At 43.2% G+C, this 17,323-nt stretch overlaps 1 protein-coding gene across 3 annotated transcripts in view; it reads right to left on the bottom strand.

Moving 5' to 3' along the window:
* BMX (BMX non-receptor tyrosine kinase) overlaps positions 1-17,323 on the bottom strand; it is a 52,904-nt gene that overhangs the window by 3,626 nt on the left and 31,955 nt on the right. For 2 of the 3 annotated variants that reach the window (XM_049643483.1, XM_049643484.1), the window contains exons 12-18: positions 16,972-17,099; positions 13,787-13,861; positions 12,867-13,038; positions 9,416-9,632; positions 8,494-8,558; positions 3,655-3,773; positions 752-909 (exon numbers count right to left, since the gene is read on the bottom strand). In XM_049643483.1, coding sequence (XP_049499440.1) covers positions 752-909; positions 3,655-3,773; positions 8,494-8,558; positions 9,416-9,632; positions 12,867-13,038; positions 13,787-13,861; positions 16,972-17,099 — 934 coding nt within the window. The remainder of the gene's footprint in view (positions 1-751; positions 910-3,654; positions 3,774-8,493; positions 8,559-9,415; positions 9,633-12,866; positions 13,039-13,786; positions 13,862-16,971; positions 17,100-17,323) is intronic. The other variant, XM_049643485.1, reaches the window with a different exon arrangement.

Genomic DNA, 17,323 nt, shown 5'->3' with positions numbered 1-17,323 from the left:
GTCCACATGCTTGACCATGATACCAATCTGCCTTTTACCAGTGAATAGATGAATAAATGAATGCATGAATACACGAATGCAGCATTTGCTCCCTCTGCCAATAGGCAGTTCCAGATAATGGCTACAAACTATTTTTAGATTACCATTCTTAGAAGTCCCCTATTATTATGCACTCTCAAAAGTCTTCCCTGGCTCTCCATTGCCTATAAAAAGCAAAACTCACACTCCTCTCCCTGTCGTTCAGTCTGCAGGATCTGACTCCCACCTATTCTTCCAACTAACTCCCAGCCCTTCCAACACGGTGTAGCCAAGCATGCCATGTCCTTCTGGCCGCCTCTCTCCGTGAGGAGAGACCTCATGGTGTTGTGGTTAAGAACAGGGACTCTGACGCTAACCGGCCTGCTTCTTACTAGCTAGGTGACCTCGAGCAAGTCACTTAACCTCTCTGGGTCTCTGTTTCCGCTTCCCTTAGTTTTGGACGTGGTAGTGCTTACTTCATAGCGTGTTGGCTGATTAATAAATGAGTTAATATTTACGAACAGTGCTGGATAGAAGTTGTTAAATTGTTGGCACCTGCATTGCTACGTTGCTCGTTTTAAATTACAAACACTTGTGGAAAGGGCCCCGGGGCCATTGCACCTGCTCTGCGGCAGGTGTTCTCCCTCAAAAATGCCTTGCCCGGTTGGTGTCCCAGGCCGCTGCTCGGGGTGCACCTGACACGCCTTCCTCCTCCCCCACGTGGTGCACTTGCCTCGTGCCAGCAGCTGTACATGATCTGGTAGATGGTGTCCGACGCCAGTTGGGGACGGTAGAGTCTGTGGCCCTGGGAGACCTTCACAACCACCTGGGAGTTGTCATACAAGTCGTAGGGCTGCTTCCCCAGGCTGAACACTTCCCACATCAGGATCCCTGCATCGCACGAAGGGCGACCAGTGGACAAAAAGGAAAGAGGGCCGATGTCAGAAGGTACAGTTTGCCAAACGGGCCTCACACACCGGGTCAGGAGGGCCACAGGTCAGAGCGAGGGATCCCTGGGAAACGGGACAGGGTATGGAGGGTGGGACTGTGCCATCACTTCTGGAGCCCAAGGTGCCTTCTCCGGGTTCCCTGACACCCAGGCGCCTGTTCTTGCCGGTAAACCGGTCAATGGCAAGGGCAGCTGCAGCGGGAGTTACTCGGGCCAGGATTCTGGGACCGCTTCAGGGAGGCGGCTGGGGCCTCCTTGTCCCCTCCTCGCCGTGACAACACCCCTCTCCCTGCCCGCTCCAACCAGAAGGAGCGATCGAAGTCCCCACCCTCTCTCTCTGCCTTGGCCAAGTTGTGTGCGACGGTTTCATTGCGCAAATTACCTTCCCGTGGAAATTCGCAGGTAAACTCAGGGATAAAATTCCTCCTTTTTGCCTTGATGGTTCCTAAGATTTTGGGGGTCAGGTGTCCTTTTAAGAATCTGATAAAAACCATTGGTTCTCTCTTGGGAAGGTGAGCGCACAGCATTCTTGTGTTCAGTTTCTGGGTGTCCACATTGTACTGAAGCCCATCCAAGGGCATTGCAGACCCCAGATTAAAACACCGGGTTCTGGTCATGGTGGTTGAGGGTGGCGTTTGGGTCCGTTAGATGTGGCCTGTGGGGCTCAATTCTGCCGTTTATAGGCCAGGCAAGTTTCTTAACCATTCTCAGATCAGGTTCCCTGTCTATAATATGTGGGTATTTGTACATCACAGAGTTGCTGTAAGCATGACATAGGATAAAAAATGCAGAGCACAGGGGCGCCTGGGTGGCTCAGTTGGTTGGGCGTCTGACTTCGGCTCAGGTCATGATCTGAGTTCAAGCCCCGCTTCGGGCTCTGTGCTGACAGCTCGGAGCCTGGAGCCTGCTTCATATTCTGTGTCTCCCTCTCTCTCTGACCCTCCCCCGCTCAAGCTCTGTCTCTCTCTGTCTCAAAAATAAACAAAAACATTCAAAAAAAAATTTTTTTTAAATAAGTAAATGCAGAGCACATAGAGTGCACCAGGATGCTTTAAATGCTCCCTGAATGGTGGCCAGGGTGCTGTTGCCCCGATCAAACCAGAGAATTTCAGCAGCCAGCCAGCTTCAAAACCTTGGCAAGCCCGAAATACAGAAGAAGGAAGAAAATTATTCTAGAACCGTAACCACAGTACTAACTTCAAAGTTTCTTTCACTTTTAGGGCTATGGATTTTATGTAGAATGTTTACAATAAGGCGATGTCACAAGTTGCCGTGGCTGTTATTTTTTTTAACTAACCTTCTAACACAACCATCCAAAGGTGTACTGCTCTTGACAGTTCTGTCTTTGGGAGGCTAGTCACTTATACCGTTGCTTCAAATATCTGTGGGACCCCTTCTTTGGGAATTGCTTTCAGAGGCCCTGGTTCATTTTGAATATCCTCACTGGGGGCAAATTACTTAAGAAGGGATTTAGTTTTGGGAAACAGCCAGAAAATATCTGGAGCCAACTTGTATTGCCCAGGGTGAATCATCAGCTGTAATTACTGAGTAGGGATACTGATTTTTAAAAGCATCTTTCATAAGGCATATTGACACAAAGAGATTGAAACTAATTTTTACAAGGTAGTCAGCCCCAAAGGATATCAAGTATTCACCAAAACACTATCTTTGTGGTTTTTCTTTTTTCTGTGTACATTGGATTACTTTTTTTAAGTGAACGATACTACTTTTACAAAAGTAATAGTTATTTTAAAAATTTGTGGCACATGGAAAAATAAACGGCTAACGAAATTTTCTGTTATTCATGCAGTCTTTTGGATGTCATATAAAAAGTCAGATTATGCCTATGGACTGAGCCAGACATGAAACAGGGCTCAGTTGCATTTACTACACCCATAAACGGGCCTGACACTCCCAACAAGGCGGAAAGATACCAGAAAATCTACCAAATCACAACTTAAGAACTGTTTCAGTTTTCTAATTACCTTTACTAAATTTCAGTATAGATCTTTTACTAAAATAAGGGTCAGCAAATCTTTTCTGTCAAGGGTCACAGAGCAAGTACGAACCCAGAGACAATGCGGGAACGGATGGGCGTGGCTTGCTCCGGTGAAAGTCCATCTACGGAAACAGGCCGCCAGATTTGGTCCTGGGCCGTGGTTTGCTGACCCTCGATCTAAGGATGAATTTTGACGAGGACCCTAGTTGAAATTAGCAAAGGCCAAAGAAAGCACCGAGTCATGTTTGGCGTTTGCCCCCGCGCATGCCCAAAGAGTAGGCGGATGCAGAAGGGAACGGCCGGCGTGGCCGCTTTCACGCGGAAAGTCAATGGCTACATTTCAAGCCCTTCCACGTTTTGGACTCCATGCAAACCTGGTTTTAGTTTTCAATGGCTCCTCTTTAAGAACTGTTAGAAATCTTCAGTGGAAGAGCTTTTATCTCCTATGATTTGATACAAAGGTGCTAGCGGGATGGAGATTTTTCTACGATACGGGGCAGACATCCTGACCCCGGCCCAAGGAGAAAGGTCTCGATCACCTTCGATCTCTTGCTTATCTCAGGCCGTACAGGTAATTTCGCAAGTGCTGGGGCTTTTTGCTAAAAATGGATGTTGCTGCGCTTGCGGTTTCCTGTTGTGGAAGCCAGTTTACGAAATGGGGCTGGGGCCTGTGTGGCCACATTCTTACCGAAGGCCCACACGTCTGACTTGCTGCTGTACTTGAAGTAGTGGAACACCTCTGGGGCTGACCACTTGACCGGAAATTTTGTTCCTACGGAACTGACGTACTGGTCGTCCAGAACATACCTGTGGGGGGCGGGGATCAACACAGACCTTAAGTCGCTGGGCTGTGCAAAATGAGCAGACCCCTGTTGGCCACCATGGCCTCTGGGACAGTACAGGCTGATTAAGGTCACAGAGCCCCCAACAGTCTCAGCGGAATGCCTCGGTTCTCTAGTTCTTTTGCTTCCTTCCAATGTGTAGCGTAGCTAAAGGCTGCTTATGACTTGGAAGCTTTAAAAAATTATATCTAACTTTGCAGATACCAACATCGGCATGCAAAACATTTGGTCAGTATAGAAAAACACAAAAACGTAAACGTTAAATTACTCAGAATCTCACCCCGAAGATATTGTAAATCTACCATTCAAGATACATTTTTGCTTATATTTTCCAATCTTTTGTTCTATATATAATTTGAACAAAATTGGCTTTCTGTCGTACTGAGGTTTGCTTTTTTCTTCAACGGCATATCAAGAATATTTTCCCCACGTGGTCACATTTTCTTCTGGGGCATCGTGTTTGATGACTGAATAGTATTGCCTCTTATGGATTAACGTTGTATGGTTTAGCCTTGTAAGTTGCTTCTAATCTCCTGTGATAAACAATGACGGATGATAATATTCTATGGAGATATCGAGACCATAAAAATATATATTCAAGGGTATGCGCTATATAATAGTGATAAAAATAGAAGCATCCTCAACGTCCACATGTCGAAAAGCAATTAAATATCATATGGTCCAGGGTCGCCTGGGGGGCTTAGTTGGTTAAGCATCTGACTCTTGATTTCAGGTCAGGTCATGATCTCACAGATCGTGAGTTTGAGCCCTGTATCTGCACTGAAGCATGAAGCCTACTTGGGATTCCCTCTCTATCCCTCTCTCTGTACCCCTCCCCCACTCATTCTCTCTCTCTCTCTCTCTCTCTCTCTCTCTCTCTCTCTCTCTCACACACACACACACACACACAAAATAAATAAATAAACTTTAAAAATATGGTATGATACATTAATTCAGTAAGACAGTATACAGCCATTTAAACAACAAGATATTGGGATGAGCACTGGGTGTTGTATGTAAGCCAATTTGACAATACACTATATGAAAAAAACAAAACAAAAAACACGAGATAGTTCTATAGTTACCAAAAAATTAAAAAAGTGAAAAATGCCCATGGAAAATGGGGCCGTGCAAAAGCAGGTATATATAATGTAACTCCGTTAAAAAACTTTTAATTCCACTGTAGTTAACATGCAGTGTTACATTAGTTTGAGGTGTACAATATAGTGATTTAACAATTCCATGTATTACTCAGGGCTCCTCCAGATAAGCATACTCTTAATCCCCTTCATCTATTTCAGCACTGTTGTGGGAACAAACAATAAATGCACATATTTATGCACGTGACTGGGTATACGTAGGATTAGTTATGGAAGGGCATCTATCAAACGTGTTGGCCGTAGTTACTCCTAGTGCTGAAAATGAGGTGAAGGGGTGGGGGACAGATTCTACTTCTCCCTTTTGCCACTGTTGCCCTATTTCTTACAATAAGCATATATTATTTGTATAACAGAGGGGAGCCCTCTATGTTTGCCTAGAAAAAAGCAAATGAATAATGACTCTTAACAAAAAAGGAAAAGAAAAATTATGGAAGCTGAAATTTTGGATATACTTTACGGGAAAACTGTACACATCCAAGGTGTGTTAGAGTTGTGTATTGTAATTTAAAATGTCAGGAAAAGCTGGTTTTGAAAATCATTCTTGGAAATATTAATGATGTTAATGTTTATATCATGTTAGTGATATATTTAACATATGAGTATATTAGTAGAATAGAATAGAGATATTAATAGTAGTAACAAATAACACTTTCATAGGATTACACAAAACACCTTCCATACTTCTTTCCTCAGGCCCCCTCAGCTTCTCTAGACACCACAAGACATCCAGAAACTGCTGGCACTGGGTTCCACCTGTGGCTTAGACCTTCCTTTGGATCATCAGGACCAAGGTAAGGCACAGGCTTCTGAGCTAGAAAGAACTTGACGGTATATTCCCCGGATGCTGCCATAACGGCCAATACTCCCGCCTTGAGAACAAGGTGGGGATCAGTCCCCCTGTCCTGGGAGCTTCTCCCCGCCCTATGAGGCTGCGAGCTCAGAGAGCTACACATTTGGGGTATCGGTGTAGGAGACTCAGCGTGTGGGTGGTTGGAGTGTTGGTAAGGAGTACACAGCCCAAGGGACACCTTGACAATGTTGAGGGTCCCAGAAAAGGAGCACTTCCTAATATTGAATTGTGGAGAAGACTTAAAAGCAGATCCTCCTGGGGCGCCTGGCTGGCTCAGTTGGTAGAGCATGTGACTCTTGATCTTGGGTTCGTGAGTTTGAGCCTCACATTATGGGTAGAGATGACTTAAAAAAAAAAAAAACAACTTTAAAACAAAACTCAGATGGTCCTATGGTGTTTTAGGGCTATGTTTTGCTAAATATAAAGCTAGCCTTGGTGAACTCTGCAGACCTCCTTGAAATTGTATTCCTCCTCAGAATTATGTGAGTTTATGTTGAATTGACACAACTTTATAGCTGTATTTTGTCTCAGTTTTGAAATCTACTTGCTCTCAGGACTAAGATGACCATTTTGAGGGCAGGTACTATCCCATTTATGTCAGTATCTCCTACAAGGCCTTGGCATTTAGCAGGCACTCAATAAACGCTTGCTGAATGGAAAGGCCAACATGTACATACTCGTTTCCTATGTAAACCCATGAAACTGGCTCTGAGGCTCACATAGTCTGAAGATTCAGAATAAAGAAAATGGAAGACTCTTTTAAACTGCTATCATAAGATAATTAATTCCAAAATGAACTCATGGCACTTCCTCAACATAAAAAACTTCTGCACAGGGAAGGAAACAACAAAATGGAAAGGCAACCTATGGAATGGGAGAAGATATTTGCAAATGACATATCAGATAAAGGGTTAGAATCCAAAATCTATAAAGAACTTATCAAACTTGACATCAAAAACTAATAATAATCCAGTTTTAAAAAATGGGCAGAAGACACGAGTAGACATTTTCCAAAGAAGATATCCAGATGGCTAACAGACACATGAAAAGATGCCCAACATCACTTATCGTCAGGGAAATACAAATCAAAACTACAACGAGATATCACCTCACACCAGTCAGAAAGGGTAAAATTAACACAGGAAACAATGGGTATTGGCAAAGATGCAGAGAAAGGGAAACCCTCTTGCACCTTTGGTAGGAATGCAAACTGGTGTAGCCACGGTGGAAAACAGTATGGATGTTCCTCGAGAAGTTAAAAAAAAATAGAACTACCCTATGACCCAGTCAGTGATTGCACTGCTAGGTATTTACCCAAAGGATACAAAAATGATGATTCGAAGGGGCTCAGGCACCCTGATGTTTCTAGCAACACTGTCAACAATAGCCAAACTGTGGAAAGAGCCCAAATGGCCATCAATTGATGAATGGATACAGAGGATGTGGTATATATACACAATGGAATGTTACACGGCCGTGAAAAAGAATGAAATCTTGCCACTTGCCACGACAGGGATGGAACTAGAGGGTATCATGTTAAGCGAAGTAAGTCAGTCAGACAAAGACAAGCACCATATGATTTCACTCATATGTGGAATTTAAAAAACAAATAGATGAACATATGGGAAGGAAAAAAAAAGAGGGAAGCAAACCATAAGAGACTCCTAACTACAGAAAACAAACAGGGTTTTTGGGGGGGAGGTGGGTGGGGGCATGGGCTAAATGGGTGATGGGGATTAAGGAGGGCACTTGTGATGAGCACGGGTTTTGTATGTAAGTGATGAATCACCAAATTCTACACCTGAAACCAATTTTACCACATATGTTAACTAGAATTTAAATAGAAACTTGAAGAAAAAAAAGTAATTTATCTGAATCATAAAGCGGTGATAGAATGCCAACCAAGAGAATCTCAGAGTCTACTTTCGTGCCTTACTTGGTAATACAGAAAATTTAATGACACGCCAACAAAAATTTTCCTGGTGTTATAATGCTATGCCTGTTTGTGTTTTTTAAAATTTTTTAAATGTTTATTTATTTTTGAGAGGGAGATAGAGTGTGAGCAGAGGAGGGGCAGAGAGACAGGGAGACACAGAATCTGAAGCAGGCTCTAGGCTCCGAGCTGTCGGCACAGAGCCCGATGTGGGCCTTGAACTCATGAACCTTGAGATCATGACCTGAGCTGAAGGTGGATGCTTAACCGACTGAGCCACCCAGGCGCCCCTATGCTATGCCAATTTGAATGAATATTAAGAGAAAATCAGAAAGGCCTAAAGGAGCTTTGATTGAGCTAAAAAATATAATATATACATAATATATACATGTATACATGTATACATGTATATACATCCCAATAATCTGGCTATACCATGTTATATTAGAATATTTAGGACCTTTCATGGAATTTTTTTAGAATTTAAAAAATATTTATCAGAGTTTTGAAAGAATGAAAAGGGACTTTGGGTAATTTCTGAAGAACAACTATATCTTCCTAGTGAAGAAATGAGGTGAGACGTGTTTCATAGGTGGTCAGAGGCAGTATGGGGAAGAGATCCAGGTTTCTAACCCCCCAATTCAGAGCACGTTCCATTTCACCACAATGCCTTCAATTCTGATGGCATTTAGGTGTGAATGGAGACCCTCTTTCATTGCTTGCCCCTTTGGAACTGGCTTACCTCGTCATCCCAAAGTCAGACACTTTCACGGAGAGATCACTGTCAACCAAGCAGTTCCGAGCCGCCTTTGGAGAAAACACAAAATTACCAAACAGTTAAAGTGGCCAAGAATCTCCCGACATCAGGATCCAACACTTTCCTTCTCTTTGGCAGAGTTCTCACCCAATCTAAGATTGCCTATCAAAACCCCAAATGTTGAGACGCTGTCTTTGTGTCCTTGGCCATTTTTCACAATGAAAATGTGCGCCCCTAAGTATTTTCACGCAAGCAGCCATCCTTTTCAAACGGCATGAAAGGTATCGCACGTCAAACACAGAACCGCAGCTCGTCCGCGAGAAGGGAAAAGTTATTTCTAGGGGTTCCTTCTCCACCACAGGGGTACCATGCATCAACAGGCGCTTTGAAGGCGTAGATGCTGTACCGGCCTAGTGTGCGTGGCGGGTTTGCTGTTCAGAGCAAGCGGAGCTCTAAAGATAAATACCAGTGCCTACCAAGCAAAACGTCCCCCAACCCACCCTGACCCGAAGACACACACAGATTTCACTTCCTTCTGGTTTTGTATTTCTCAGTTATGGTCTTAATTGACTGCTTTGGCCCTGAGCCCTCCCGGGAGTAAAGGTCAACTTGGATTTAATTGGTTCGGAGAAACACGAAATTGACCAAACTCTTTCCTTTGTATCCATCTTCCTCCACACCACCACACAGCTACATAAATCCTGATGGCTTCTTTTAGTCTTTCTGTACTGCAAATATTTTATTTAGAAATTGTGGCTTTTATTACAAAAGCGTCATGTGCTTGAGCAAGTCACAGGTGAGCCAAGTGAACGTGTGTCACCCTTGTCACCCTTCCCAACGGCCCCATCGCTGGAGGCGGGGACCGTGGATCGCTTTCTTTCTCTGAGCGTCCAGTGGCTCTGCTTACCAAGTCCCTGTGTATGAACTGGTGGCTCTCCAAGAAGGCCATGCCTTCGCACACATCATAGCACATTTCTAAGAGCTGAGAGGTTTCAAGTCCTTTTCCGTGACTCTTCAGGTAATTAAGCAGGCAGCCATTAGTTATATATTCAGTCACTATGTATATAGGGTATCGCTTTGAACACACTCCGTAGAATTTCACCAGCTTGGGGTGGCTGAGTTTCCTGGAAACAACAGATTTTCAAAAGTTCAGTACTGAATTTCCACACTCCATGTTGCAGATGTCCTGAAAAAGAATCCCTCTCAGGTTTTTGCTTGTTTTAATGTCTCCCCTTCTACTTGAACAGAGAAAGAGAGGGAAACGTTTTGGATTTTGTTCTGGGAGCATTAGCCTTTGAAAGCAAGGAAAAAAGCCGCCTCCTGTTGGATCTTGACAACCCCAACAGCAATTTAGCGGTTGTGGGAGCTGTGCTCGCCTTTCTTACAGAGAATCAGGGAAGCAATGGCCTGCTGTGCCAGATATCCCATTTGGTCTCCTGGCATCTGGAGACTTCCATGGCTGATTTGGAGAAAGCTCCACACTGTAACGGCCATCGCTTCCAGTTCAAAGCATCTAACTTTCTAAGTTTTGAAGTCCAAACCTTTCATTCTAAAAAAAAATTATAGCAGAACATGAAGGGTGTAGGAGAAAGGAAAATAGTTGCCATGTTAGGGAAGTGCGATTAGGCATGATTTTTTCTTTCTTTTTCAAAAAAATCCATTTTATATTGTCATTACATTATCTTTCAATAGTCAATTTAGAAAATAGTAACTACATGACATAGCCCTTCTGGCAGGTCATGACAGATGGATAACCTGCTGTTACGGTGTTCATCCCCTTGTCCATGTAATTGATCAGTTTGCAGGCTGATTCCTTAATGTTCACATGCGCAAACTAAATCTAATGTCGATTTTAGAATTTTTAAGTAAATAAGCATTTATTAAGTAGTTATTTTCTTCCTTCTTTTTTAATGTTTATTTATTTTTGAGAGACAGAGAGTGAGCGGGGGGAGGGACAGAGAGACAGGGAGACACAGAATCCGAAGCAGGCTCCAGGCTCTGAGCTGTCAGCACAGAGCCCGACGCGGGGCCCGAACCCATGAACTGTGAGGTCATGACCTAAGCCAAAGTCAGACGCCTAACCGACTGAGCCACCAAGGCGCCCCTATTTTCTTCCTTCTTAGCATAACTATAGGGACATGCCTTTGGAGGTTATTCAAGGTCATGAGCTTGGATATGCCTCTTTCAGCTATTTTAGACAATGGCATGGAACCCGGTGTTGCTTCCTTCAAACAGAAGGCTAGTGGTGGGACACAAGTCCATCGCCCAATAAAAGCTGTTCCTGGAGCAAATTCAGTCACTGACCATGGGGCACGTGGTGGGAACACCATGTCAACTGATACTGCCCACATGACAGGCCTCAATTTGACCATCACATCTGGGATATAACATTTTCCCTTTAGGATACAGTTTGATTTCTTTCTTTATGACCAGGTGATTGGTCGATGGCTTTTTATGATTCTGTGTGATGACCAGCCGTCTAATTGCAAAAAAAAAATGTGTTTAAATGGATACCATGACACAGGGTTTACACCACGAGCCTAGGGGAGTTTCTGCTAGATTTTTCTTTGCTACAAAAGGAGGACACTGAGGGCCTCCTCCCCAGTTTTAAGGGTATAACTGCCAAAAGCAGGATAGGCTACATAATTTGTAGGGACCAGTACAAAACGAAAATGCGGGGACCCTTACTTAAGAATGATTAAGAATTTCAAGATGGTGACCTCACAGCAGGAAGCCAAGTGCAGAGCCCTTCTAAGTGGGCCCCCCCACCCCAGGCCGTGCAGGCCGCATGCCCGTGAAGCCAGCCCTGGGCAGAGGCTTGTGTGCACATACTATCTCTGCTTCCAAACCATCCTGCATTTGTGGTCAAAGTGGTTGTTCTGACTCTCCTGGTGCCTTTGGTCTTCATGAAAGAATGACTAAGGAAATGGACTCTGGAATGTCTGCCTGGGTTTGCATCTCTGCTTTGCCACTTTGACCAGCTTGGTGACCTTGAGCCCATTATTTAACATTTCTGTGCGTCAGTTTCCTAGAAAACAAAGACAACAACGGTACATCCGTCCTAGGCTTCTTACGAGGATTGAATACATTAAGATTTATAAAGTGCTCAAGGAAATGCCTGTAAATACCATGCAAGTGTTGAAGTAAAAAAATTTAAAAGTGTCATTACTCTGCAGCAGGCCAGGATTTGTGATTTTGGCTATCTTTGACCAAAATCCTGCTGTGATATTGTTTGTGTTGATCCGTTCCCTAAAGGCAGGATGACCAGCTGTCCCACTTTGCCTGGGACTGAGGGGTTTCCTGGATCACAGGGCTTTCAGGGCTAAAGGAGGAAAGTCTCGGGCAAACCCGGATGGTTGGTTCCTTTTCAAAGTCTGGTTCGCCATGTTTACAAGAAGAGGTAGAATCATTAAAATAATTCTTTGTATTTACATTGATGAGAGAGAGAGAAGGGAGGAAGGGAGGGAGAGAGAGACAGAGAGAAAGCGAGCTTAGAAAGAAAAAAAAAAACCCACATCTGCATTGTGGGCTGTTTTGGGAGCCAAGGCCCATTAGGAAGGTATCTTCATTTACCAGATGAGGAAAGAAGTAGGGCGAGAAAGCAGTTTTGTCAAACTGTACTGAAGGTACCAGAAAGGAAAAGGATATTGCCCGTAGGGCATTAGTTTTCAGTATTGCTTTAGCCCTGGCCACTAGAGGCTCCTACCCTTGGGCTTGTGCTTTACAGGGCCCCACTCTGTTCCTCATCCCACCATGCACCTCCCCAAAGGACAAGGAAGCTCAGAACCCATGCTTCCCTTTTTCTTGATCACCCTTGGGGTACCAAGACTCTGGAATCCCCCATCCACGTAGTCCTGAGGCCTCTTCCAGGACCTGTGTAGACTCTTCCTGGGCCAGTCATGCTAAGAGTGAACCACGCTATTGGTGTGCCTTACCCCTAACCAAGATCATTCGCTGATGGATAGTTGTTTGTGGGAGACACAGAGGGAGCCCGGATGTACTGAATGCTATGTCTACACCTAAGTACTGAGTACAGTGCAGGACAGAGCTGGGGGTGGGAGGAGAAAGGAGAGGGGTAGAGTTGGGAGCAGTGGTATGGGCCAGAGGCTAGTTTCTCTAAAGAGTCTTGAGAATTCTAAACTTGAATATGGCCTCTCAGATTGTTATGAAGGTATACTTGTCAGAGGAGCGTAGAACCGATTTCATTTAAAGGTCCGTCAGCTTGATTTATAACTTCTAAATATACCTATGATGTGTGGAGTCTTGCTCGAGGCCTTGCAAATGTTAGGGACAGACCTGTTAGCATGAATGTCCTCCCATGGTAAGGGCCAAACTGCCATTCCTCAGAAGAAACTTACATCATGGTCTGGGCCTCCTGGAAGAATTCATCTTCTGACATGGAGCCCTCCTTGATCATCTTAATGGCAACGTCATACTGTCCCTTCCATTTGCCCAGGTGGACCACTCCAAACTGACCACTTCCTAGTTCCTTCAGGAGGGCAATCTCTTCTCTTTTCAGTTCCCATATTCCTAGTAAGGCAAGACAGACACTCTTTAGGATGAAAGTAGAAGGCTTTGGGGCTGACAGCTTCCCAAGTGGTTTCTTCTCCAACGAGTTTCACATTGGCAACATAGAACAGTAAGACTTTTTAAGTTGATCACTTAAAAAAAAACAAACCCTTAGAGGTGTGGTCTTATGACCTATGAGACCACACGATAATGCCACCAGGACAATACTGTTCATGAAGCAGCTACAGTTATTGACAAAAAGGCTTAGAACACTTTGCCAACTGGAGGCATCTTGGAAACACCCAGTGTCAAAACGTGCTCGATGCTCTTAGCTTGGTAAAAAATATCATTACATTCTCTTATACGGCAAACTAAACTGTGATGTGGGTGGATGTCCTTATCCTTAAATACACAAGGTTGAACACTGGCTCCCCCGAACGGGCCCAGAATCCCGGAAGAAGAAAGGACAGGCGATGGGGTTCTAGAGGCTGGTGATTGGGTCTAATAACAGGACAACTTTGACAGTCTTTTTGGTAAGGCTGAGGAGATTACAGAGTTAGTTTCAGAGTACAGAAAAGTTGTGGGGTTTTTGTTTTTGGTTTTTTTCTGGAAAATGGTCAAACATATTAGAACTGAAGCCCTCCCTGGCACAACCTGAACACAGACCTCCTTCTGGCCTTCCTTCTTTTCTTTTTAGTAAATACATATACACTTTTTTAACCAGAAATGGTAGGAAATGGAGTTTAAGAGCTCAAGTGTGTGTCCATACCACTTCCCAAGGACACGGAGACGGGAACCTTGTTGGCCTTGGTCGACACAGGGTGGCGGAGTCGTGTGATCATGCCTGCAATGGAATCAGCACCGTATCATCACATCACATCACATCACATCACACCAGTTCACACCAGTTCACACCTCTGCTTGTGCTCTCTCCAGAGTAGCTGGAAAAGCACAGAGTTCAGGATGTCATGATGGAGAGGGAGGATCCATTCTGACCGTATTCATCCTGCGTTGGATTGATTTGCTTGACTTGACTAAGTAGCTCAATGTAAAAGCAAAAATTAAAAGAGTAAAACAACTTTAGGTAATTTTTAAAAATCCCATAGAGTTGGTTCCTTGATGGGATCTTCCATTTAAAAAAATTTCCCATTTTTACTCTGCTTTTTATAGTCCTATATTTAAATACCTGTACACGTGGCACATGTATTTGGTTTACAAACTCCGAACAGTACAGAAGGGCACAAAATAAAAAGCAAACCACTTGATTTTTAAAAATGGAACCTATTACTAAGTTGCATTAAATGGTCAAGTCATTTTAATGGCTTACATCAAGCAATGATAAAGCTGGGTTAAAGTAATCACAGTATTTATAGTGTTTTGAAAGAACTCATTCAAAATAATGTTTCTTGCTTAAACGTGTGATATTTTCCAAGTCCTGGGAGCTGTCACGGATGTCCTTTTCCTCTCCTTCCTTTTTCTACATATTTATTTACTTTTTATATGTGTGTGTGGTCTCCGAATGTTTTAAGTCCCAAACCTTTAATCGGCAAAAAGATGAGCGCACTCCTGCAAAATATGTACATACAACGGCTGCTGTGTTGACACATGATGTGATTCACAAAATACACTCACGATAGAAAACTTAAGAGAATGAGATTCTTAGAAATATCTAAAGAAACATTTTAATGTTTTCTTTCTATACCCTGTGGAGTTTCTTGTGCATCTTCTGGAGTGAAATCGTTCTACTTGGAGATGTCTGTTCATACAATACCTTTTCCAAAGGGCACTTTCTAGGTGTTAGAGGTTAAATATACAGTCGAGGAAACTGGGACAAAGGAAAAATACAAGAGCCAAAATCAAAGCCAGGAGTAAGGCTAGGTCACCTACACGCATGTGATCTAGTCAGACTTGCACACATTTGACGCTGAGCCCACAGCTTATTTTTACTCACTGATGGAAGTACATCCAGTCACTGCCCATAAGTGGCACTAGTCGAGAAAAGACAGTTAGAGGAGACTTCCTTTGTTTTTAGTTTCTTTTTTGCTAAGCTTATTGAGATGTTGTCGGCATACGTAACTTTAAGGTATGCAACATGATGATCTGACGTGTGTATATACTGTGAAACGATTACCCCTCAGGGTGAGTTAACACTGCCACTAGAAGGGATTTCTATACATATACTCGCTGGTCGCTTAGCCAAAATCTAAAAAGTAATAGCACCCAGTGTTGGCGAGGATGAAGGAAATTACGGTTGGTGGAAGTGTACATCTCTGAAAAGCATTGGAAAACGTCTAAATTTTGAATGTTCTTAACCATTATCTTAGACATCTCACTTCTAGGGAATTTGGCTACAGAAACACTAGTACAGATACGCAGAGCTATGTGTACAGGACTGTGCATTGAAACCACCAATTATAACATGAAAATACTGTATGTATCAACATAGGTTTAGGTGAATAAATTATGGAGTGATTCTACAATAGAATCCTATGAGCGGTTAAATAGACCAAAGTGAGCTATATGTATGTGGATGGAAAGACCACTAAGACGTGTAGAGTAAAGAAAGCAAACTGATTGGGGCGCCTGGGTGGCTCAGTCGGTTAAGCATCTGACTTCGGCTCAGGTCATGATCTCACAGTTTGTGAGTTCCAGCCCCACATCGGGCTCTGTGCTGACAGCTCGGAGCCTGGAGCCTGCTTTGGATTCTGTGTCTCCCTCTCTCTTTCTCCCCTCCTCTGCTCATTCTCTCTCTCTCTCTCTCTCTCTCTCAAAAAAAAAAAAACAAAACAAACAAACATTTTTTTTTTGCCTGGGTGGTTCAGTTGGTTAGGTGTCCACCTTCAGCTCAGGTCATGATCTCATGGTTCGTGGGTTCAAGCTCCGTGTCAGGCTCTGTGCTGACAGCTCAGAGCCTGGAGCCTGCTTTGGATTCTGTGTCTCCCTCTTTCTCTGCCCCTCCTCCACTCATGCTCGTGCACACTCTCTCTCAAAAATAAAATTGAAACATTAAACATTTTTTTAAAAAAGCAAGCTGAAAAGTAGTTTGTGTGGAATGATCTCACCTTTGTAAAATATAATGTGTATACATATACATATATAATTTATTTATATATGTAATAAATAATAGGGGCACCTGGGTGGCTCAGTTGGTTAAACATCCGACTTCGGTTCAGGTCATGGTCTCACAGTTCGTGAGTTTGAGCCCCTCATCAGGCTCTGTGCTGACAACTCAGAGTCCGGAGCCTGCTTCAGATTCTGTGTCTCCCTGTCTCTCTGCCTCTCCCCTGCTTGCACTCTGTCTCTCTCTCAAAAATAAACGTTAAAAAAATGTTATAATAAATGATAAGTGTTAGTATCAGCATAGAAAAAAATTCTGTCAGAATAGACAACAACTTGTCCATGGAGGTTCTCGCTCCAATGTAAATATTTTTATAATGTTTGAAGTTTGTAATCAACTTATTCCTATAAGCAGAACAAGACTGCAAATATTTTTGTAAAGAGAATCTCTACTTTTTTTAAATGTTATTCATTTCTGAGAGAAAGAGAGAGAGAGAGAGCAAGCAGAGGAGGGGCAAAGAAAAAGGGAGACACAGAATCCCAAGCAGCCTCTACACTGTCAGCACAGTGCCTAATCTCATGAACCATGAGATTCTTACCTGAGCAGAGATCAAGCATCAGATACGTAACCAACTGAGCCACCCAGGCGCCCCAAGGATCTCTACTTCTCAGTCACTCAACTCACACAACTTCATTTTTCTGGCATTTTAGAGTGTATGATGTGATATTCCAGGAAACATAGGCTAAAAATCACAGCAGGTATATGGCTTGAGAGCATTTTTGTTCCTACTTTTCATGGTTCCCGATATGATTAAGAATGTTAGGAGGATCCATAGTACCCAAGAAAATTGATATTTATCAACAAGGACCCGTAAAAGAACAACTGAAATAAATTACCTGCTGAATTGTGTTGATGATAGTGAATAAGCTTTGGAATGGAATCAAAACAGTAGTTTTCTGCCAGGTACAATTTGTTCTCAGCATTTGTGTGCACATGGTAATGCTTGACAGTTCCTTTTTTATCACTGGTAAGGAAGAAAGAATGTTAGAATGTTTTTCATTCTCAATTGAAGCTTGATTAAATCAGGGTTAAATAATTACATCAGATGGCATTCACAAATTTTGGAGAGGCAAGTCAGAGGGGAAGTCTCAGTCTTGACATCTCTTGGTTTTCTAGAGCCATCCATGACAATCGGTAATTATGCAAGAGAGCTCCTCTCTCAACTCAGTGTATCTTTTGTGCCATAGA

The sequence above is a fragment of the Panthera uncia genome, chromosome X, assembly GCF_023721935.1.
Source record: "Panthera uncia isolate 11264 chromosome X, Puncia_PCG_1.0, whole genome shotgun sequence".
Taxonomy (NCBI): domain Eukaryota; kingdom Metazoa; phylum Chordata; class Mammalia; order Carnivora; family Felidae; genus Panthera; species Panthera uncia.
The sequence above is the reverse complement of the archived record's forward strand: the minus strand, read 5'-3'. Positions and strand labels throughout refer to the sequence as shown.